Consider the following 21812-nt stretch of genomic DNA (forward strand, 5'->3'; position numbering starts at 1 on the left):
AGGCACAGAGGGCTCTTTCCAAACCCTGGGTACAGCCCAACCTCCTGGAACAACCCAGCTAACTGCAGCATGCCTGTGGTGGATGCACTGAGACCTTGCCAGCCACAACCCAAGGGAACTTCCCAGCCTCGGGATGTCCCTCCTGAACACCCAAGGCTTGAGGATAGCTGTTCCCATGATGTCTGGGACTTGCAGGGCAGCTCCTGGTGCTGGGCAGCACCCAGGGTGTTCCAGGATGTCACAGACCAAGCACAACAGGCAGGAAGTTTCTCTGCAGGTGACCCAGCCCCATGGTAAATAATGTGCATTTTCCTTAGGGGAACTCAAGACTCATCCCCAATCTGTCTGCTCTGGGGACAAAGGACAGATTCAAACGATTACAAGATTAATTTTTTCAGCACTAATCATTACATTAGCCCATGACTTTCAACTACCTTTGGCAGTAACCAAACCCATGGCAGAAAACTCCTGACCATGCATGGCACTGGCAGGAAGGTGCTAAAAATCCAGGGAATCTGCTGATTTATTTGTCTCCCATCTTGCTCAGCCTGCAAACCAGGCAGGCCTGCCTGGGACAAGCCAGCCTTGGTTTCTGTGTCAGACAGACACGCCTAAGCTCAAACACAACCACATTCCAGAGGTTTAAGAGCTCTGTGCTCAGCAGCCAAGCCCCAGGCAGCACCAAACTGTGCTCACAGCCCCAGCAGACACCTGGGGAGCCCAGGGCAGCTCAGCAAAGCAGGAGTGCCTGTGCACACCCCCAGTGTGCTCTCTGTGACTGGCCTGACACACCTGCACCCACTGAGGAGCTCTGAGGTGCTCTGTGGTTTAACAAACCCCCGGGCTCAGAGGAAAGCAGCCCCCAGTGCTTGAAAGGATGGGTTGCTATTCCAGGGAATGCTCTCAGCACAGACTTGGTGGCAGCTCCAGCTCAGGCCCACATACCTGTATCTCCTCCTCGTACATCTTCATACTCAGGTCACTCTTGGTCCTCGACCTGCGTCCCAGAAACACTGTTGACATTTGCTAGAGAGTTGGGGCAAGGAGGAGGAAACATCACAAAAGCCATTCATCAGTCACTGAGCAGCTGGATCTGTCCTGGAATTTCAAGCATCCTTCCTGTGGACACCCATCACCCACTGATGAGCTCAGAGCACCCCAGGCCCGTTCTGTTGTCACCTGAGAGGCTGCAGCACCTGCCCTGTGGCATGGTGACAGGGCTATAGTGGCCATTGTTAAAACAACCACTTCAGCTCTTCCCAGATGCATGAGACAACACTTCTGAGACAAGAGCTCCTTTTCCCAATTTAGAATGTTTTAGAATGGAAGCATAAGCAGTGCCATGGAGAAAGGAAGGAGCTGGAATCAATGCCATCATGCTGCAGCATAATGCTCCAGGACTGTCCAAGCCTCAGTGTATGATGGCACAGAGAGACAAATAGGAGAATTATGAGATAGTGGCTCCTTTAGAGGAAAAATAAATATGCTTTTTTTCCAGTCAGTAGGGGCCAGGGCAGCTCTTAGGGAAGTTTTCAGGTAGCAGGGACCAGCCTCTGTCAAGGCTATTCAAGGAGTAGCTGCTGCTTTTCCAGAGCAGCAAAATTTTGTGATGCTGCAGAGTTCCTCCAGCAGCTCAGCCCTGAACACTACACAGGCAGGTGGATCTTCTCTCTCCAGACAGACAAAGTGGCCCTGGCACACCTCCCCCTCCTGGAGGTGAAAACTCACAGTGTTTCCTCTTACCCCATATTTGTCCATCTGCAACACGATCTTCTGCAGCTGGGCTGTTTCAGTGGCAGCTGAAGTCCTCTTGTACAGCTCAATTATGCCAATCACCTCCTCCTTGGAGATCTCCTTCTCCAGCACAATGCCATTATCTTCTGCAGAGGCAAGAAACAGAAAGAGGGGAAAAAAAAAAAAAGCCACCAAGATAAGCATTGCTTCAACAGCTGCTACCATAACCCTGGAAGGCAAAGCCCAGAGCACACAGGACCAAGCCACAGGTCAGGTACAGTCTGTACCTGCCCTTGTGACTAGAACATGGATATGTTCAACCCCCAACAAGGCAGGGAGAAAGTTAACTAGTGTCTAGGGCCAGCAAACCTTCTGACTCAAACTATTCTCATCAGGCTCCTTGGTGTCTTAAAAAAAAATAAATCTTGTAGCTTTTTTGCTGGCCTGTAAGTTAAGAAATCAAATAATCACATAAGAGTTTCTGCCTTTTGACCTTCACCTGCCTAAGAGAGCTTGGGAGTCCAGGGCTAACCAATGTCCTTCACTGCCCCCTTCAAACTGGGTGCAGGAAGGATCACAAGTGTTTCTCTAATTAACAGCTCCTGGGACACACAAATTTGATCCTCTGGCACCTAAAAACCAGGGCCTTCACCTGAAGGAACAGCAGGAGAAGGGCTGTGAGCCATTAGTGTGGCTTTGGCACCTGAATTAGCAGGTCAGGAAGGTGCCTGCAGCTCCAGACCCCCCAGCTCAGGAGGAAAAGGACAGTGAGTAATTGATGAGGGGGATGCAGAGCCCAGTCTCTGCCAGTTCCTAGAGGGAAAGACATGTCCAAAACCAGCACAGAGTCAGCAGCCTAAGTACAACCAGAAAATGTGGGAAGAACTGGACAGGCAGTGTCTGTTGTCCTCCAGGTCGTGGCAAAAAGTGCTGGCAAATCACCTTGGAGACACATCCTGCCAGCAGTGGGTGCATTATTGAGAAAGGGAAATTGGTTAAAAAAAAATTATCAACCTTCCCTGCCTGTAAGGTCCCTCATTGAACTTTGATACACCATTGCTGAGATGTTTCCCAGAAATCTTGCATGAAATGCACACGGACTTCCTATTCTCAAAGAATTTGGTTGAAATGGCTCAAGTGGTTGAAGTTTGTATGTGTGTGTGCACACAAACATATAGACATATATAAAACCCACATAAATACACCCACCCATGCTTTTTGGGGAATTCTGGGGGAGAGATGAGGGGCAGAGCACAAAGACCAGACAGAAATATCACACAAAGAACAAGCTCGAGCAAAAGTACAACGAGCAAAAGAATTAGCTCAGGATGTCAGTTAAAAAAAAAAAAATCTGTTTTTTCCTGGCCAATCCCATTTTCTCCGAGAGACATAAAGTACCAGGGAGAGAAGACACAAGGCTGCAGGTCAGCCAGGCCTCAGTTCTGACCTTCTGAATCCTGGTTCTTCCGAGTGTAGTTCATGCGGAACACAAAAGCGTCCAGGATGAAAGCCACGATGATTGTCATCACCACCATGGTCACAATGTAGAAGATCATGAAGTACAGACGGCTCCAGTGAGTGGTTTGGGATGTCACCCCTTCCTAAAGAGGAGAGGGAAGAAGTGAGCAGTGCACCAAAGAAGGGAGAGGCAGCGTTAAGTGGTTGTCAACAAAGGCACAAAGCAGCATAAACACTCTGCCCCAGGGACTGCTTGTGCAATGCTCAATGCCCCAACAGGTCCTTGCAGCTAAAAAGAGATGTTCCTACAGGCAAACACACAGAACATCCAAAGCTGGTGGCTTTGGACAGCAGGGTGACAAACTGGAGCACAGGGTGACTTCATTTGTCCAGCCTGTGAAGCCTGAAATGTGCCCAGCAGCATGGCAGGGGTCAAATGCCCCACAACAGTCAGGACCAAAAGAAGCTGGCAACAAAGCCACCGTGGGAAGAAAGCAGGGGTGGTGTGGAAGGTGTGCCTGAGCTGGCAGAGTCTGTGCTGCCTGCAGGGGGTCACTCACCATGATGATGTACCAGTCGTTGACCACCGTCAGCTCAAACAGTGTCACTGCACAGAAGGGGGAGAAAACACACACAGGTAATTGTTTTATCCATCCTGCCCTGTTTTACTGTGATTTTTAGATAGAGTGTTTGACAGTTTGAATAAAGACAGCAATTCCAGAGAGAATGCAGACCCTCCCCACTGCAATTCCTTCAGACAAAGGGTCAGACCCACAGAACCTGCAGCATGGCTTCATCTCTGTTTCTTAAACAAACCAGGCCTGACTCCTCACCAGAGAGCATGGAGACCTCTGAAATCTCCAGGAGATAAGCATTCTGCTCACACATGAAGAAAAATCAAGGAGAGCAATCAACACATTCAAATTATTCTTCATCAGAGGGTTTAAAAGACACTGTTGGTTCTTTAGAAGGGCAGTGCCTTAATGCCCTCGTTGAACACCTCTGGTCTGATCACCAGCCAGAACAGACCTGCTGGCTTCCAGCTGGCTCTGAGAGACCTCTGCTTGCCCTGCAAAGCAGTCCTGGCACAATCAGTCAGCTGGAGCTCTCCAGACAGAAAGAGCAGGATGCAGAGTGAGCTGCATTAGCAGGACTGCCCTGGGAGAGTCCCAGGCTCACATGAGCATTACAGAGCCATGCAGCTCTGCAGTAACACAGGATAATCTTTTCTAGGGACAGAAGTGCCCTTACCAAAGCTGTTCAGAATGTTGTCAAAGTTGTTGAGATAGTAATAACCTTCTTCCACAACTGTTTTGTTGCCAACTGTGTGGTTCACCCAGCGGTAGGAATCTGCGACTGTGCTTGTGCTGGTTGGAGAAAACAGGACAAAGAATCAGTAGAGACTGGAAAATCAAGGAAAATCTAAAAAAGTTATAAATACCAGCCCCTCTAGAAGGTGGTAAGAAGAGCAGCAATTTCTACCTCTTGGCCAACACTTGTACTTTTCCTCTGGAAGGAATGCTCTCTCCTTCACAGCTCAGCTCAAGCCCAGGGAGCACATGGAGTCTTTCTAATCATTCAGCAAATATTATACCAGAGAAACTGAGAGTTTGAGTTCCTTGGCTCACACCCTTTGAGCTTGGCATTTCCAAGAAGTCTGCCATCATTAAAGGCACAGCACAGCTCAGAGTTCAGGACCAGGTGAATTTATGTTGGGTGAATTTGTTGCTGGACAAGCAACTCTGGCATCACAGAGACAGAATGGTTTGGGTAGGAAAGGACCTTAAAGCCCATCCAGTTCCACCCCCTGCCATGGACACCTTCCACCATCCCAGGTTGCTCCAAGCCCTGTCCAACGTGGCCTTGGACACTTCCAGGCATGAGGCAAGAGGAATGAAGTATCTCCTGGATTTCTGCCACGTGTTGCCTTAGCTACAAAACCCCATTCAGCCCCATCCTCTGGCTACTTCTCCACATGGAAATGGAGCTGCCAGAGCTCCCTGCTGCTGGCTGAGCACCAAAAGTACTGTTGAGGGGGCTGGATTTGAGGTACTCACTTGCAGCAGTTCGGGTAGACCACGCCAGCAAAGAACTCCATGCCAACAATGGCAAAGCAATAATAGAAGATCAGCAGGGTTAAACCCAGGCTGGAGGCAGAAACAGAAAGAGTACTGTGTGTTGAAGAGTTGCTAAGGCAGGGAAACACAAAATCCTAGGCTGGTTGCTCTGGGAGGAATTTCCAAAGGATGGGAAGCAGCACTGGAGACCCCAGGCCACCCTCCCTGCTGCTGTGGCTCTGCAGCTCTTGGCCTGCTCTCATTCAGGGGGTCCTTGGACAAGGAGTTTGCCACTCACTGAAGAGAGAACCCAAAGAGCAGCCTGGATTCCCTCCCAGTCTGTCCTTTTCTGTTAAATAAACATCTCTCCACAGCTCCTTTAATAAAGAACACCACACACTGTTCCTGCCCTCTCCACATCCTTGCACACAGGGACAGTGCCAAGGGCAGGGCTCTCCAGCCAGCTCAGGCCTCCTGCGAGGGAAGCAGGGCTGGAGGAGCACTCAACACCAGGCTCCCTCTGCCCCAGCTTTTCACAAAAATGCTCTCAGGGGCTCTGCTGAGGACAGGGAACAGCTGGGGCCCAGGGGATTCGTGCCAATGTTCTTCCCACAGGGGTTTTGTCTCTCAGCAAGAGCTGGGATGGGGGAGAAAAACTAAAACAAGTTATCCTCCTACCACCAAAGCAGGAGGAGCCCAGGGTGCTGGAGTGTTGCTGTTCCAAGGAATTGGAAGATGAACACTCCATTGGTTAAGAACAATCAGTAACTACCCACTGACAGACCACAGCATAAATCCCTTCAGCAGGTTGGACAGGTCCCTACCCTGACCCCAAACCTTCACTGCCCTCTCCCTGCCACCACCCATAAATCCCTTCAGCAGGTTGGACAGGTCCCTACCCCGACCCCAAACCTTCACTGCCCTCTCCCTGCCACCACCCAAAGAGCAGAGGATGGTACCTGGCCATGCGAGGGAACAGCTCAAACATGGTGTCCAGGACGTTCCTGTAGCGTTTCTTCAGTTTGAACAGCCTGAAAGGAGAGGCCAGGAGTTACCCACACCCTGCAGCTCTCCTGGGGCTGGGGGAAAGAGCTAAAAGGACAATCCCAGCTCTCTCTGCCTCGCAGGTCAATGACAGTGAGGTTTCCTGACTTTCCTGACTTCTTGCTCAAGCGGTCTCTGCTCACCTGCTGTCCCATCTAAATATTTATGACACATTCAGCTGTTTACAGGACTGAAGATCTCAGGGGATAAAAAGGCTGTCTTTTTACATGGCATGATGCATAAACAGCTATTTAAAACTCCTAAAAATTATAAGAACTTACAGTAGGCCTGTGTACAGGGTCAGGATTCATTCCTGCTTCCCCCAGACACAAGCTTTTCTGTGTTTCCCCCATGACCCAATAAAAATTGATGAAAGAAAACTACACTGTGCCTGCTAATTTAAGATTTGGCAACCCCATCAGCCTTTACAGAGAAACACAGCTGCCAAACAGGCTTTGGAAGGGGAGGAACAGAGAAAACATTATTTTTTTTCCTCTCTTGAGTGTCATGAAGTGTTCTTAGAATCCTCACTGGAAAGCTAAATTACATCAGCTTGTTTTTAATGAAACATTTCACCTCAAATCTCGTTCCCCTGTGGCTCTGGAGGTGTTTGTGAAGGTGAGTGTACCTCGACATGAGAGGGTTAATCAGCCCCAGCTCCCTGAACTGCAGAGAGGTTACAGGCCATGGTCTTGCTCCAAGTGTGAGGTGCAGTTAGAGCAGGGCAGTACTTCACCTTAGAAAGCAGCATCCTTTGAAATCTGTAATTTCTGGTAATTCAATGGAAATTATTAAACTGGCTCAGACCATCTCACCCTGACAGAAGAGCTTTTCTCTGAACAGCATCAGACAATTTAGAGGAGGTGTAAGAACCCCATGAAGGCAGACACAGGATAATCTGCCCCCAGTAAATCCCTTGATCTCTATTAGAGATCAGCTTAAGCTCCAAAGCACGGGGTTTTCATATCCCATCCCAAGTTTTTGTTATTGCTCATTTCGATAACTCGGGCTAATCCCATTAGCCCACGCAATTCCTGTTTGCCACGGTCACATTCCCACAGAGCAATCCTTGCCCTCTCCTGCTAAGGAGCTCAGTCCCCAGTGGGACTGATGGAAAACAAGGCTGTTTTCTCCCTCCTGCTCTCTGGAATCCCCCCTTCCCAGCCTTGCCCAGCTCACCTCAGCAGCTGGAGGGGTCGCAGGACCACGATGAAGTAAAAGGGCTCCATGTTGAATGCCAGTGCCATGAGCCCCAAAAATGCAAACAGGGTGACTGAGAAGTCAAAGCTGGAAAGAAAAATAACATAAAATAAATGTAAGAGCAATGATTTATCAGCAGTGCTTCAGCAGAGAAGAGGGATTGGTGCTGCTCCAGCCTAACAAGATGCACGAGGCCAGGGGCAGAAGAATTATAACAGGCTTGGCTCAGGACTTGGTGTTTCCAACCCAAAAAGATGGATGTGCACTTACAGATTCCAGCCTGAGGACAGGTACTCCACAGGCCCCAGCCCAGTGGTCTTCAGGAGCAGCTCCACGCCATAGACTGCAAAACAAGAGGGGTCAGGAATGAACAGCCTGACAGGAAAGGCTCACGGGAAGGCTCATCCCCTCCTGGATGTGTGGGGATTTTAAAGGATTTCTAAACAGGGGTTTAACAGACCCCACCCATCCTCCTCACTCTCAGTGAGGTGCCAAAGAGACTTTTCCCCTCCAAATCAACACAGTTGCCTGTGTTCATGGAGATTTCTCTCTGGAGAAGTTTGCAAAACAATCCCTGCCAGGCACATCATTGTTCTGGGTGGAGACTCTACACCCATGGTTAAGTTATAACTCCAATTCCCTTCCCAGCTCCTCAGGAAATGACACAGCTCTGTTGGGAGGCATCAGCTTACTTGTGAGGAAGACTATGTAGCTCCATGGGACATTCCTGGAGAAGAAATTCCCTCCTGCAAGACACAAGAACAGCTTTCTCAAGTCCTCCCTTTTTTCCAATCCCCCAGCACCACAGTTAAGCAACAAGCTGTGATGTTTCCTACCTTGCAGCATGAAGGTTTCAACAAGAATCCAAATTCCATTCACAGCCACCACAGTGTCTGGAAAAGAAAGGAAAAACCCATAGCAAAACCACACCTGAATATCCATCTCTTAGGCCAACAAAAAGAATACAATACAGGACAAGTGGCAGGGTCACTGGTTCCAAGTCAATGAACAAACTGAACTCATAAATTGTGAGTCTTCCCCCACGTCTTTCTCCAGGCCTTTAACAGATGCAGTGCCTTTATGTTCAAAAAGAAACAAAACTAAAAGAAAAAACCAAAAAGCCCAGCCCCCAAATTACTGAGTAGGAATAGATCACTTAGAAGCCAGCAGGTAGCACCAGGAGGAAGCACACATTCCCTGTCCCAGGCAGCTCAGTTGCCAAACAATCCCTCCAGCACTGAGGATGCTCACAGCTCCTGGAGAGCAAACAGAATGTGGCTGACTGGCAAGGCACTTCCTTATCCAGCATCCTTCAGCTGCAAGATAAACCCCCCAAGGTTGGGAAAGCTGATCACCAAGCCACCTAAATGCACCAAGCTCCACAGGGCTGCTGTGCAGTGAGCCAGGGAGCCTCTCCAGAACGAGAGCTCAGAGCCCAGGCTGGTGGTACAATGAAGCAGTTCCCTCCCTCTCCACTAAAACTCCAAATTTTGTCCATGAACCACAGCTCAGACCACACCAAGTCCTTGGAGGGCTGGCAGACCCAGCACAGCAGAGCCACCAGATTATTCCTACTCACACATAGTGTACTGGAACACACGGGACTTCACCAGGATGTTGATGCCTGTGTGAAGGAAAGGATGATAAAATAAACGTTTACACCATCCTCCACACCACAGATCCCTCTGTCTTCTCCTTAGAGACATTTTCCACACCAATCCTCAGCACAGAAGCTAAACAGATCAGCAGATGATTAACTGTCACTTTTTGGGAACAAGTTTAAATATCCTTTAGAATTTTAGCAGCAAAGAAGTCATTATCCTTAGCCCCCAAGATGCCCTGTGCTAATTCTGGGGTGGACAGAGGTAAATGCTCTGTCTGTGTTTGGAACAAGGAGGGTTGAGAACATCAGCAGAGCTCTGAGGGCTCCTGTGGCAGCTGTATTTGGATCAGAGGGTGTCAGCTGTTCCCCAGGAGCACACAACACCTCAGAAGAGCTGCAGGTTCTTCATTCTGAATGGCTACATCCAGGCAGGGAACTTGGGACACAGCAGGTAAATTGGCAAGACATGACTCTGATGGGGGTTTCAGGCCTCTCTTCCCTTCCCAAACTGCTGTTCTTGACCTGAGTGGGAGCTGCAGCCACATCTTGGGACCAGGCAGCCTAACAGCTTTTGTGACAACCCAAATCCCAGTCCACAGTTACTGCAGGAATATTTACAGGACAGAAATCTTCCCTGGAGACTCCGAATCCAAGTCTCTGGCCTCAGAGGCTCTGGACACACAGGGAGTTGGTTAGAAGGCCTTCCCTCAGGTGTTTGCCAGGGACACAAGAGAAAGTCCCTTCAGAGTGTCCTGTCTTTGTAAAGAATACACTTCCTGCCAGCTGAACACACGCTGCCATGAAAAGAGAGTGTCACCTTTGAAAATAAGGAACGCAGTCCTTGGCAGGTCATCAAACCAGTGCTCACGGCTCCGTTTGGCCTGGAAGCAGAACAGCCACGGTCAGCAGCAGCCAGAGCTACACCCATGCAAATAGAAAGGGCAGGGATGGAGACCCACCCTATCCCCATCACCTGCTTCTCTTAGATTGCCTTTGTTTCTCACCCAGCTCCTCTCCAACCACTCCTTTTCTCTCCCTCCCACACACGGTTTCCTTCCTCTCCACCCAAAGAACTCTTACCTTCCATTTTAAGCCAACAACTTCATAGAAATTGTAAAAATCCTTTAGACTGCAAAACAGAAAGAAACATCTGATCAGAGCCTTGAGGGTGAGCAGATCCCTAATTGTCCCTGTCAGACATCAGCAGTGGAGAGTCCCTGGAAGTTATTAACTCCTTATCAGCGCTGCAGCCACGGCTGACAGGACTCAGCAGTGACCTCTTCCCAGCCTGGCCAAAGGTTCCTGACTGACAATAGCCAGAATCTCCTTTCTGTAATGCTTCAGCCCTTAAGGGAAACTCTGACTCTTCTGAACTCCAGAATTTTACCACTGAGAGGAAAGACCTGAGGCTCAGATGCCAACTCCAAGGGATGGAGATTGCACTGCTCTTCATGAAGAAGTCTTGGACTGGCTTAATTACTCGTACAGTCCTCTTCTAACATCTTTGCACATTTTCTTTTCAAGGTAAAAATGAAGTTTGAAAAAGGACATGAAAGCAAAGAAACTCATAGAACATGAGTGCCTGTCTAAGTGCCCAGGGTCAGGCCTGTAACAGCTTTTATGTGTCTGGAAGTGAGGATGCTGAACTTCTCAGACTCTTACTGGTGACATTGGTGCCTAAATTTCACAACTCAGTCTTTCTCCCTGTGCCATTTTCAATACTTCTCTGCAGCACTTGACTTCAAGGAGAAGCATCAGCACCAGTTTCATAGGAGAGTCACTTGGAACCTGTCTGTGGCTAGAACAAAGGAAAAGGAAGAGGAAGAGTCTCCTGCTCTAATTCCCTCTCTCCCTTGCTGGCTGGAAGTTAGCTGCACCCACCCCCCACCAGAATGGCAATTCTCTGCCTCATAACACAGAGGATGGCCTCCCTGAAAGCACCAGCAGAACCAAATTTTAATTAACAAAACCCTGGGGGGGACAGCCAGCTGCTGGAAAAAAGCAAAACTTGTTAAGCTGCAAGGCTGCGCTGTGCGAGGAAATGCTCCTGGCAGGCTCCAGTGCTGCTCCCCAGCTCCTGCCTCTGCTCTGCCAGGGGAGAGGGAAGCAGCTCCTGCCCGTGAGTGCCAGCACAGCGCCGTATCCACAAGAGGGCACGCAGGAACTCCAGCACCTCAGCTCTCAGGGTACACACCCCTCCCAGCTCCCTGCTTCCCAGAAAAACCCTTCCCCGATGCTCATCCCATAAAGCCAGCCATCCTCTGCAAAGCACAGCAACCTCCCTGCTCTGCGTGCAGCAGCAGGAGCATCCTACCTGACTAAAGGGGTATTGCTCTGATTCAGTGCTTTGAAGGTGAGATATCTCTCCCTGGCACACATCCGAGGCTTGTAGAACCGCAGCAGCCCTTCGAAGTGCTTGAAGGAAATTCCAGACGGCCTCTGGCAACAAAGGAACACTGTCAGAAACAGCAGCATCGGGCAGGAATGCACAGAGGCTTTTAATTCTCACTCTGGATTTGTTTTAAGCAGGATTTCATACATTATAACTGAGCCCACTAAGTACCCTGAGCTATTACTTTCACACACCAAGCTCATCCCAGGGCACAGAGATCAGAAAGCTTTGCTGGCAATGGGTCCCTCCAGCAAATGCAGAACTGTTCCCTGCTGCTCCATCACCTGAAAACTGTCCAACCAGACACCCCAAGCAGAGTTCAACCCCTCTTCTTGGGAAATTAGCAGGCAGCCTAACAGATCCCATCATGGCACTTTTTAAAGACCACCAGCTATGTGCACTAAACATGAACTAATCTACTAGAAGTGGGTTAGTTATTTTTGGATCTTATTTCTCTTGCTGCTCCAACAAGTTAAGCAAGAAATCAACCTTCTCCCGACAGTGTTTGTCCCTGTAAAATGCTGTTTGTAGGTGAATTCCTTCTGCTTCTGCACTGCTCACTTGTGCAGGATCTAGAAAATGGATTATATTTTCAACTGCACGACCCATCCCTCCTCTCAGTAGTGATTGTTGGTAAGCTAAACAAGTCCTCAAGTGACCCAGACTGATTCAGAGAGAAATCAATGATCACATGCTCTCCAGAACAAATCTCCCTCATTTTACCAAGCCATAACCTCAAGCAGGGCTGAAATTCAGAGCACTCTGCTTTTTCTCCACAAACAGAGAATGAAAAAACCACCAGCCCGTGGTGAGCCTGATCACAATCAAGAGAGATAAAAGCCCTTTTTTTGGAGGTGCTGTTCCAGCAGCCAGCCCAGGGGTGCTGCTGGCACAGCTGTACCTGCTTGGTGACCAGCAGCCGGTACGCGTGCTGGATGGCCGTGCGCTTGTGCAGCAGCAGGGACTTGAACTTCCTCTTCTCAATGTCATTGAAAGTGTCAAACACAACAGCCAGAAGCTGAGAAGACAGGAAAAAAAAAAAAGTGCTGTTTTGACCCTTATACTCTGCAGGGTTTCAGGGAAGCAAGGAGAGGCACTGCCTGCAGCAGGAATGCTGGATGGAGTGGGTGAGGTCGCGCTGGCACGAGGGATCCCACAAAGGGATCCCCAAGCTCACAGCTCTGATCCACTTCTTGGAGGAGGCCCAGATGTTTCTGGCCTCTCACCACTTGCTAGTGGGTTTTAAGAGCTACACAAATGCCAGCAGAAAACCATAGCAAAGGATTAATTAAAACACCCTGATCTGTTCCTGGAAAGCAGAGTTTGAGGGCTGCTCTTTGGATTCACCCTTCCTGGGAGCTTTGGCTAGCACATAGCAAAGCTAACCCTCCATCTGGGAAGGCAGTGAAATCCAACCACAAGCATCAAATCCCTCACCTTGGGCTGCAGAATTCCTCAGCTCCTTTGGCAAGTCCTTTTCCAGCACTCAAATCCTCCCCTGGGCAGCCGTGCTCTCCCTCTGCAGTGATCAGCACTGCAGTCCTGCCATCCTGAGTAATTCCATCCCCTTCAAACTGATTTACAAAGTATTTCGGGCAAGTCCAGATAATAAAATGCCATTTTATGATAAATAATTAAGACAGAGAAGGATAATAAATTTCATGCAACCGAGTATGTCACTCCAAGCACGATATTAATGGGAGAGTAGTTGAAAGATGCTCATATAATTTGGTTTTCTGTGATTTAGTTCAATTCCTCATGGTTAGAACATTAAAAGAGTTCTATCTGTAGCCAAGCTGCCATTTCTAGAAGTGTTCTGCCAAAGGGTCTGAGATGATTGCAGAGCAGTTCTGGGAATGGGGAAGACTCTGCTGAGCAATGAGCTCCAGAAGCAGGCAGAGGGAATGAAGTGCTGCCCTGGGGACTCACCAAGTTCATGATGAAGTAGAGCTCAATGGAGAGGTACACGATGAAGAAGACACAGGACCAGGGGTTGCGGGCGTAGGATGGCATCATCACATCAGGGAAACTGCATCCCAAAGGACACAAGGGTGAGCACCAAAAAACTCGTGGTGCACAGCCCACTGCACAGGCAGCAGGCACAGGGAGGGGGGTGTGTGTGTATGAACTCACATCTAAAGAGCTGCACATTTGTACAAAACTCCTGGAGTGAAAATAAATGTGGCGAGCACATTCCTCACACATCCCAAACACCAAACGGGATTTGTGGTGTGGTTAAGGGCTATGCTTTGATACTTAACAACAGCAGCACAGCCTCAGTGCAGGTGTTACAAGCTCAGATTCCTTCCATCCTTTGCTAATTTCCTAATCCTCAGGGCTCTCCCTGACAGCAGATCAATATTTACCCACTGCTGTTATCCCAATTTCCTAGCAGACAGGTAACTGCAGCACAGGAATAGGAAGTTACTTCTCAACTGTGAGCTGTTGGCTGACAAAGGAGCACAAACACACATTTTCCCTTCTTGGACCAAGGCCTAACAAAGCTGTTTCCCCCTTATTGCCCTCACAGTGATGAAGACATCTGAGTCCTTAGAGATAACTCTGCAGCTGAGGTCACAGTGCCCTAAAGTAAAATGAAATACCAGCTCTTCCCATGCAGGCTGACCCTGGACATCTCTCTCAGGCAGAGGAAAGGGGTCACACATTTGGAGAACAGAGCATTTCTGCAGATAAACCCTTGGCTCTGCCAGACTCCTTTGGGATAAAGGGGAAGACTGAGACAGAAGAGCATGAACTTACTTTGAAGTGGTCAAAAGCACAAAGAGATTCACCAGGCTGTTCTCTAAGGTATTGAAGTACTGAAAGAAAAAAATCCCATGACAAAATGCAAGCAGGAACTCATAGGGACATTTTGTTCAAAGAAACAACCAGTCCCCTCACCCCTTTGGACACAGGCACTCCCACAATTCCCTGATGCCTTCCCTAGGGAAAAGTACTTCAGCACTTCTTAAAGTTCCCTGAGAAATGTGTGAAGGGTTAAACCAAAAGCACATTTTTGCTAGTACTTTCTCCCAGGCATCCACAGCCTGGGCAGCAGCAGGAACCAGTGACTGCTGGACTCTGACCACAGCAGTGGAAGTGGCTGAGCTTTGCCCCAGACACCTCCTCCCCTGGGGACAGTGGCAGGTGGCTCTTTTGGCTGAATGAAGGCATCAAGGACAAGGAACAACTCTGAGAATGTTCCCTTTGGGACATCCTGTCTCGGAGGAAGTTCCTTCCACAGTCTTCCTCCCCAGCAGAGGGTAGAGCAGGGTGACACTGCCAGGAGCAGCCAGAGTTTGGTCTCACATGGAATAAACTATGACTGCACTGTAATGCTGAACTCTTAATGAAAGAATCAAGATACTCACTGGATCCGAGTGGTTAGGAGAAAACAAGTAAAAACCTAAAGAGGCAGCAGGGAAAACAGAGGAGGAGAGAAAGGAGAAAGAACAAACAAAAATAAAGTCAGTTCAATGTCGAGCAGTGGAGCAGTTCCCAAAGGGAAGGTCCCACTAACAGCAAATCCTCTCTGACACCCTGAGGATGGGAGTATCTGGAAGACTTTCTCCACAGAGATTTGCCAATAGATGTCATTGGCAAATCTCTGTGGAGAAAGTCTTCCAGATACTCATTTCGCTGTCATTTCGCTGCTCCTTTTGGAAAATAAACTTTCTGGGGATGGTTTGGACTGTAGCAGGTACACTCCAGACAATGCATTTGTGGGGATGCAGAGATTAAAGTGTCAGCATTGAGCAAGAGCTGGTGGAAGCAGAGCTTGAAAACACACACCACTGACTGTGCTCTGGAAGAGGTCAAAAGGACTTTTGTCTCAAAATTAAATAGCCAGCTTTCAGATTTTAACTCTGCCTTCCAGATGACTGCAGATGAAATGGGATCAATGGAAGATCCTGGCAACACTTTGGATCTGATCAGCTTTATATTCATCCAGGCTGTTCATGTTGCTTTTGGACAATCACTGGTTAAGAGCATCACTTCTCCACCCATAAATACAACTCACCTAGAATAGCAAAAATCACCATGAAGAAAAGCAGGAGGAGAAGGATGTCAATAAATGGTGGGAGGGACTGGAAGATCTGTCGCAGATTTCTGAAAAATAAGAGAAAACATTAATAAATTAAAATTTGCACATTTACTCCTCCAGGTTGTCAGGGGAAAGAAAAAAACCCACCACCACCACTCCACACTCAAGGGCTTTCTTCCCACTCCCTCCAAGGATTAAAAGTAGAAAGCTTGCTAAATTAGGATCATTTCCAAGCTACCCATCTGTCCTTTGCAGTCAGCTCTCAGGTATTGCAAACAACACTAATGTCATGCTGTCAACTCTCCTTCTGCAGACTGAAGAGCAGCTCTGATTCACTGTGCAGTTTCCAGGCAAGCCCAGGAGCAGAGCCAGTGCAGCCACACCCTGTGCTGGTCTCTCTGAGGTGGTTTATACACCCAAGCCCTGTGCACCATCAGCACATTAGCTCACACTGGAACCATCTCCAACACAAATGCCAGTGAAAGACACTGACTTTCCTGGGATGCTTGCAGGATTTTGCTGGAATGCATGAAATAGAAGCCTCTCTGAGTCCCTCAGAGAGAGAAAGGAATGCAGGGATTAAATTGGAACTTTTAGAGAAAATGAAATATATTAAGCCACACAGACATGAAGTAAAAGTGTAAGTTTTAGTTTTAAGTAAGTAGAAATCTATCTTAAGTGCCTTAAGAGATTGTGTTAGCTAGTTAAAAGCCCTAAAGCCTAGTTTAAAGTTCAGTAGTGTTACCTTTCACAAAATTAACTTAGCTCCAGACATAATGAAAACACAGCAGAACACTGCTTGCATTTCTAGATAGAACAGACAGAACTATTTGCATGAACAGAGAGAACTACCTGTGTAGATTTTGGGTAAGAACTGACACTGCTTTCACACGTTAGAATCAAGCTCGGATAGGTGCAGGAAGGATGTTTTAGAATCGTGTTTTTAGCTGACTGGATGATTTATTAATAAAATCCCCCTGTACTGGGGTGCAAAGGGGAAGAAGAAAAAAAGGGATAGTAGCTGCTAGCTGCTGCTGCTTCTGCTCAGAACACCAGCACTCTATGCCAGGAAGCTTTTAGCATGGACTTCAACACTCTGAACTCTTCCAGACCGATGTGTTCATGCAATAAACAACTTTACAGCAACCAACAACATCTCCTGTCTCTTTGAAGACCCAAGAGCCATGCCCAACTCGACAGGATGTGAGTGCTTTCCCTCCAGCCCAGCCCAGGAGTGAGGGCAGAAGCCCCAGGCAGCCCAGCATCACCTTCTGACAGCCCCACAGTAGCGGCAGTCCACGAGGAAGATGCAGCGCAGGGCGCGGGTGATGCGCACGTGCGAGGTCTGGCGCACCAGCACCACGATGGCCTCGATGAACTGCACCAACAGCACACACGTCTGCAAGAAAGGGGGGATCAGAGGCAAAGCTCTGGCTGACCACCTGTTTATCTGCACATTTGAAGGATGGGAGGTGTCCCTGAGAGTTGAGGGATGTCGCACGAATCATCTGGCAGCTGGGACACCGCGGCTACGTCACCCTGCTGCGGTGCAGGACAGCATTTCATCTGGCTCTTTGGTTCTTGGAGGTGCCACAGGAGAAGCCCTGGCAACCAAGCAGACAACTCACCTTGACCATAGTCCTTTTGTGCCTGATAAAGGTTTGGAAGCCCAGCCACCTCATCTTCATGGAGAGCTCAAAGACGACCACGATTAACGCGAACAGCTCCAGGGTTGCGTGGACCTGCCGCAGCACAGCTTTGGTGAGAACAGCAGCACAGCAGAGGCCACTCTCCTGCCCCTCCTTTTCCAAGGAGCAGCTGGGCTTGACAGCAGTCTGAGCATTGCCTTGTGGCATGCAGGAAAACCCCAAGCCACTCTTTTACAGCTAACATAGCAGTGTTTTTCAAAATTTCTATATCTACTGCTTTGTGCTTTTATTAAAGCCTGTGCAATTTTCTTTTAAGCAGTACCAGGGCAGAAATTCCTGAAATCCATGTCCCTTCTAGGCTTAAGCAACACAGAAAAAAAGTTACTGATACATTTGAAACAAAAGGCCAAGACACAAACCACTTGAGAAGAAACACTTTGAAAAAAAAGATGGATACTGTAATTTTTTTTTAGTGGAACACAGGAAGGAGAGCTCCTGGGCAGAGGGAGTTTATACAGAGAAGGGTTTTCCCTTGAATTAGACATTCTGGACAATCACAGGGAAGATCCTGATCTGTACTCTGGGAACGAGAGGTGGTGCTGGGGTAATGGCACCAGCCCTCATGACAGCTCTGAAACCACCCCATCAAAGGCCACAGACTGCTGAGTTATCTGACAAAGATGGGAAAAAACACCCATTTCTGTTACTAAATGAAGAACTGCACAAATTGATAACGCAAAATGAGTATCACTTTCATTGTGGTCTGCCTAGATCAGATGGAAAAGGGAAGTTTTGCTGTCTGGCCTATCTGCTGTCAACCATTTACAGAACAAGCCAGGTGGATTTTTTTCCTCTTACTGCCTCCTCTTCCTCTGTGTTTGGCCATCATTTTCCTGTTACCCACGCTGCAGAGCAAGCAGACTTTGCCATTTAGGCCCAGGTACTCACAAAGATGCCCAGCCGGAGCATGGGGACCGCTGGAGCCTCGCAGAGGGACAGCAGCAGCAGCAGCAGGGCCGTGCTCAGCTCCATCAGGTAGAAAAGGTGGTTGTGTGCAAAGAGGTAGGCAGCGAGTGCTTTGGCATTTTTGGGGTGAGTGAAGAACTTGTCGTTATTTTCTCCTTCCTAGGGCAGCAGGAATAAAGAAGGGATCAGCATTAGTACTCTTGGTACTACAAAAGAGTGAAGAATGCAGACTTTTTTAGGGATTAGATACAATTCCCAACATACTCCCTTTTACAGCCTGTTGTTGATGTGTTTATTGAGGAATGGACTCCACACACACGGGACATCCCCTTCTGCTCATGAGTAATGAAACTCTTTAATATCCACAAACTCCTGCTTCAGAAACCCCTGAGCCTTTTCACAATGAGGCAGAGAGCTGGGAGAGTTTACAAAGACAGGCAAAGAATCTTCAGCCAACATCCCAACATAAACACAGCACTTCATTTACTTGCAACTACTTCCACATTTTTACAGACTTATTTGATTAAACTTCTCCAGGACAGAACATGAAAACACCCAGATAAGCTCCAGGGCACCTGGCTGACAGTTGTTCCTCCTTATCTTGGCCTTGCAAAATGTCTGGGAGAAAACATTGGAGCACACACAGTGTTTTCTGCTTCAGGAATGTAAGACAGACTCCATGAAAAATTAACAAGTCACTGTGCTGATTTGTCATTCCCTCTTAACTAGAAAGCTTAATTAACATTAAAAGGTCAGATACTCCATCTTAACATTTTGCCTACAACTGATTTTCAAACAGCTACATCGTGACTATTTTTACCCCTAGGATGAAACTTAGTTTGGGGAGATTTTAGAGGGTTTCCATCAGAACCACCCAACAGCTTCTTCTCTTTCTCAAGTCAACAGTTTTGGCAAGGGAGCTTTTGTCACTCACAGAAACTTGCTGCCTCTTGGGAACTGTCGTAAGAGATCACTTTTCCCCAGCAGGGCCACACAGATGCACAAGAAGTGGTGAGGTTTTATTTAAATTAACATCCTCCCAGGCAGGCAATTACTGCAAGGACAGTCAAGCTATTACTATCAAAGCAGAATAGCTGTGATTGCAAATGGATAATGAGGTCAGGGAACTCTCCTTTAGGAAGTGAAGCATTCTCCAGACTCGCTCAGGAGAGGGCTCCCAGTGTTTCTCACTTACTCCAGCTCACACTGGGTTTCAGAACAAACACTGCTGGGTCAGAGAGCCAGGCTGGAGCAGGACAGAGCCAGCCCTGCAAAGAGCCCAGGCTGAGATCAGCAGGGTCGTTCCCATCCACGCCTGGCAGGACACACTTGTGGAATGACAAACAGCCTAAATCCTGCCTCTTGGGAGCCAAGCAATTCCAAACGTGCCCGGACAGCAAAGCCTCTTATCCAGACCCAACACTTGCTGCAGCCACTGCTCACAGAACTCTCTTTAAGTGATTCTACCTCATTTCAAGGACAGTGTCACCGTGGCCATTGGTCAAGGCAGCAGCAGCAATCATCCCCATCCAAAGGGCCAGGCCTGCTGTGCCCATTACCATCAGAGCTGCAGCAGCTCAATGACCCTTTGCAGAGCTGCTCCAATAATCAGGAGTTTAAACAAAAGCCTGGGATGGAGGCTGGAGCCACCCTGCGTTGTCAGAGCTGCTCCATCACACCACGGAGCTCAAGGGCTGCCAAGGTCCAGCCTACACTGTTTTAAAATGTCTGAGAAGTGAGATTTCTCAGTCCTGTGGGGTCAGAGCATGGAGGAACAAATGGTTTCTGTCACCTTGCAGTAGCTTAAACAAAAAAAATAAACCCAACTGCGTCCAAAGCATCTCAGAGCTTTGAAAGGGAACAAAGAGAAGGAAGGATGGACAGTAATGGAACCAGCAACCATTTCAGACTGGACAGCTCTGGGAGAAGCTCAGTGTTGGTGGCTGATTCCTCACACCAGATGTACAGTAACCTTAAAAAAAGCAAACCCTTTGTTGCAGTAAGGATGGTGTTTCTGGTAACTGAAGCATGGGTGGGGTTTGATTCTTCGTTGTTTTAAATATTATAAATTTCACTTCTGGGCTGATCCTAATCCCAGCATCCTTTAATCCTGTAGAAATCAAGACCTCTGCTTTCTCTCGTGCCTCACATGAGCTGCAGGACTTGACTGACACTAACTGGGCCACCCCATGGCCTAGGCAGGACTGGGACCTGCACTTCCAGAACAGGAGACGTCCCCAGGAGAGCTCTGACCATTCCCCCAGGAGAGACTGCAGAGATGAAATGACAATCTGTGACCAGCTACAAAAACCTCCATGCCAAGGTGGCAGAACTGTGCACGTGCTGAACCCCCCAGCCAGCACAGCCCTTGGGAGAGGGTGAGGATTTTGTTGTTCAGTTGCCCCAGGTGAGTTCCAAAGCCCATCCGGAGGTGCCTCCAGCACCGCCCCACTCCCGAAGCAGAATCCCTGGCCAAGCACCCAATTTTCAGCCTCAAAACAGACACTGTTTGTTTCCCATGGCCAAGAACCACGGTAGCTCCTGCAGAGCATTCTCCCCCCATCCAGCAGGGCTCACCTGGAGGTAGATGGCTGCCTCTTGGTAGTTCATCTCCCAGTTGTGGCGGGCAGAGCTCTGCTGGGCGCAGCACTCCCTGGCCGCGGGGCTGGAGGCATCACTGACAACGTCATAGCTGCCTCCATCTGCAGCAGAGAAACAGGGATCACCATCAGGGAAGCTGGGCTGCAGCAGGAGGCTCTGGGATCACAGACAGCCAGAGCAGCTGGGAAAGTGGCAGCTGTACAGTGACAAATTGACTCTTGGCAGGTAGGAGCTTTAAAGAGACACTCAAAGCCAGCACTTGCACACGGGAATGCTCCCGGAAGATCATCAGAAGAGACAGCTTCCTACTCAGTACAGCAAGGAGCTCTCCTGGCTCAGAGCTGTGTGCTGTCATGCCTGAAGCTTGCCATCAGCATCAGAAACTACAACCAGGCGGGTGAGAGCCACCAGCCTCCCAGGATGGCCAGCCCAGTGAACAGAAGAGCGTTTGCTGATGGAGCAGGAAGCTTTTTGCACATGTCCTTGGAGCAGAGGCCGTGGAAGGACACACACAGCACTGCCCCTGCCACGGGGCACCAATGGGAGGAGAGAAGCTGTCAGTAGTTTGAGCAGAAAGCCCCATTTCTCCCAGCACTTCAGAGCCACTAAATAACACATCAACACTCGGAGGTGCTGATAAGTACTGACACCCCTCTGATGCAAACAAACTGCAAGATGAATTTTCTGCTCACACTTCACACATTAATTCTGAAATTTCTGAGCACCTGTCCTTCTCACCAGCAAAGAACTATAGAACAATGCCATACTGAACGTGTGAACCAGATTTTGTAAATAAAGATTTTGTTTAAAAAACCCTAAAACAATTCAATCGCAAAAAAAGCAACTCCCAAGCAGAGCCACACATACACAGTGCCCTTCCCATGGGGGAGTTAGACAGGGCATGGATGTAAACTCCAAAATAATTGCTATTTTTGCATTCTGCAGCCTCACTGCTATTAAGACAGATGAAAACTAAGCAAGGAAACAATCATTGTACAAAAAGGGAATGTCACTTGGTTTCTTCTTCTGGGACTGGGGGTTTTATTTTACCTTTGACAAAGAA

At 48.5% G+C, this 21812-nt stretch overlaps 1 protein-coding gene across 3 annotated transcripts in view; it reads right to left on the reverse strand.

The window, feature by feature from the left end:
* Positions 1–21812, reverse strand: part of TPCN1 (two pore segment channel 1) — a 41235-nt gene that overhangs the window by 2736 nt on the left and 16687 nt on the right. For all 3 annotated transcript variants that reach the window (XM_053993647.1, XM_053993648.1, XM_053993646.1), the window contains 24 exons: positions 20726–20850; positions 18131–18307; positions 17162–17275; positions 16802–16932; positions 15510–15598; positions 14860–14894; positions 14249–14307; positions 13418–13517; positions 12390–12506; positions 11411–11535; positions 10177–10225; positions 9914–9977; positions 9073–9117; positions 8330–8386; positions 8186–8239; positions 7764–7836; positions 7473–7580; positions 6209–6280; positions 5250–5339; positions 4444–4559; positions 3753–3799; positions 3182–3335; positions 1744–1880; positions 946–1026 (listed from right to left, as the gene is read on the reverse strand). In XM_053993647.1, the coding sequence (XP_053849622.1) occupies positions 946–1026; positions 1744–1880; positions 3182–3335; positions 3753–3799; positions 4444–4559; positions 5250–5339; positions 6209–6280; positions 7473–7580; positions 7764–7836; positions 8186–8239; positions 8330–8386; positions 9073–9117; positions 9914–9977; positions 10177–10225; positions 11411–11535; positions 12390–12506; positions 13418–13517; positions 14249–14307; positions 14860–14894; positions 15510–15598; positions 16802–16932; positions 17162–17275; positions 18131–18307; positions 20726–20850 (2219 nt within the window). The remainder of the gene's footprint in view (positions 1–945; positions 1027–1743; positions 1881–3181; positions 3336–3752; positions 3800–4443; positions 4560–5249; positions 5340–6208; positions 6281–7472; positions 7581–7763; positions 7837–8185; positions 8240–8329; positions 8387–9072; positions 9118–9913; positions 9978–10176; positions 10226–11410; positions 11536–12389; positions 12507–13417; positions 13518–14248; positions 14308–14859; positions 14895–15509; positions 15599–16801; positions 16933–17161; positions 17276–18130; positions 18308–20725; positions 20851–21812) is intronic.

The sequence above is a fragment of the Vidua macroura genome, chromosome 18, assembly GCF_024509145.1.
Source record: "Vidua macroura isolate BioBank_ID:100142 chromosome 18, ASM2450914v1, whole genome shotgun sequence".
In the NCBI taxonomy this organism is placed as follows: domain Eukaryota; kingdom Metazoa; phylum Chordata; class Aves; order Passeriformes; family Viduidae; genus Vidua; species Vidua macroura.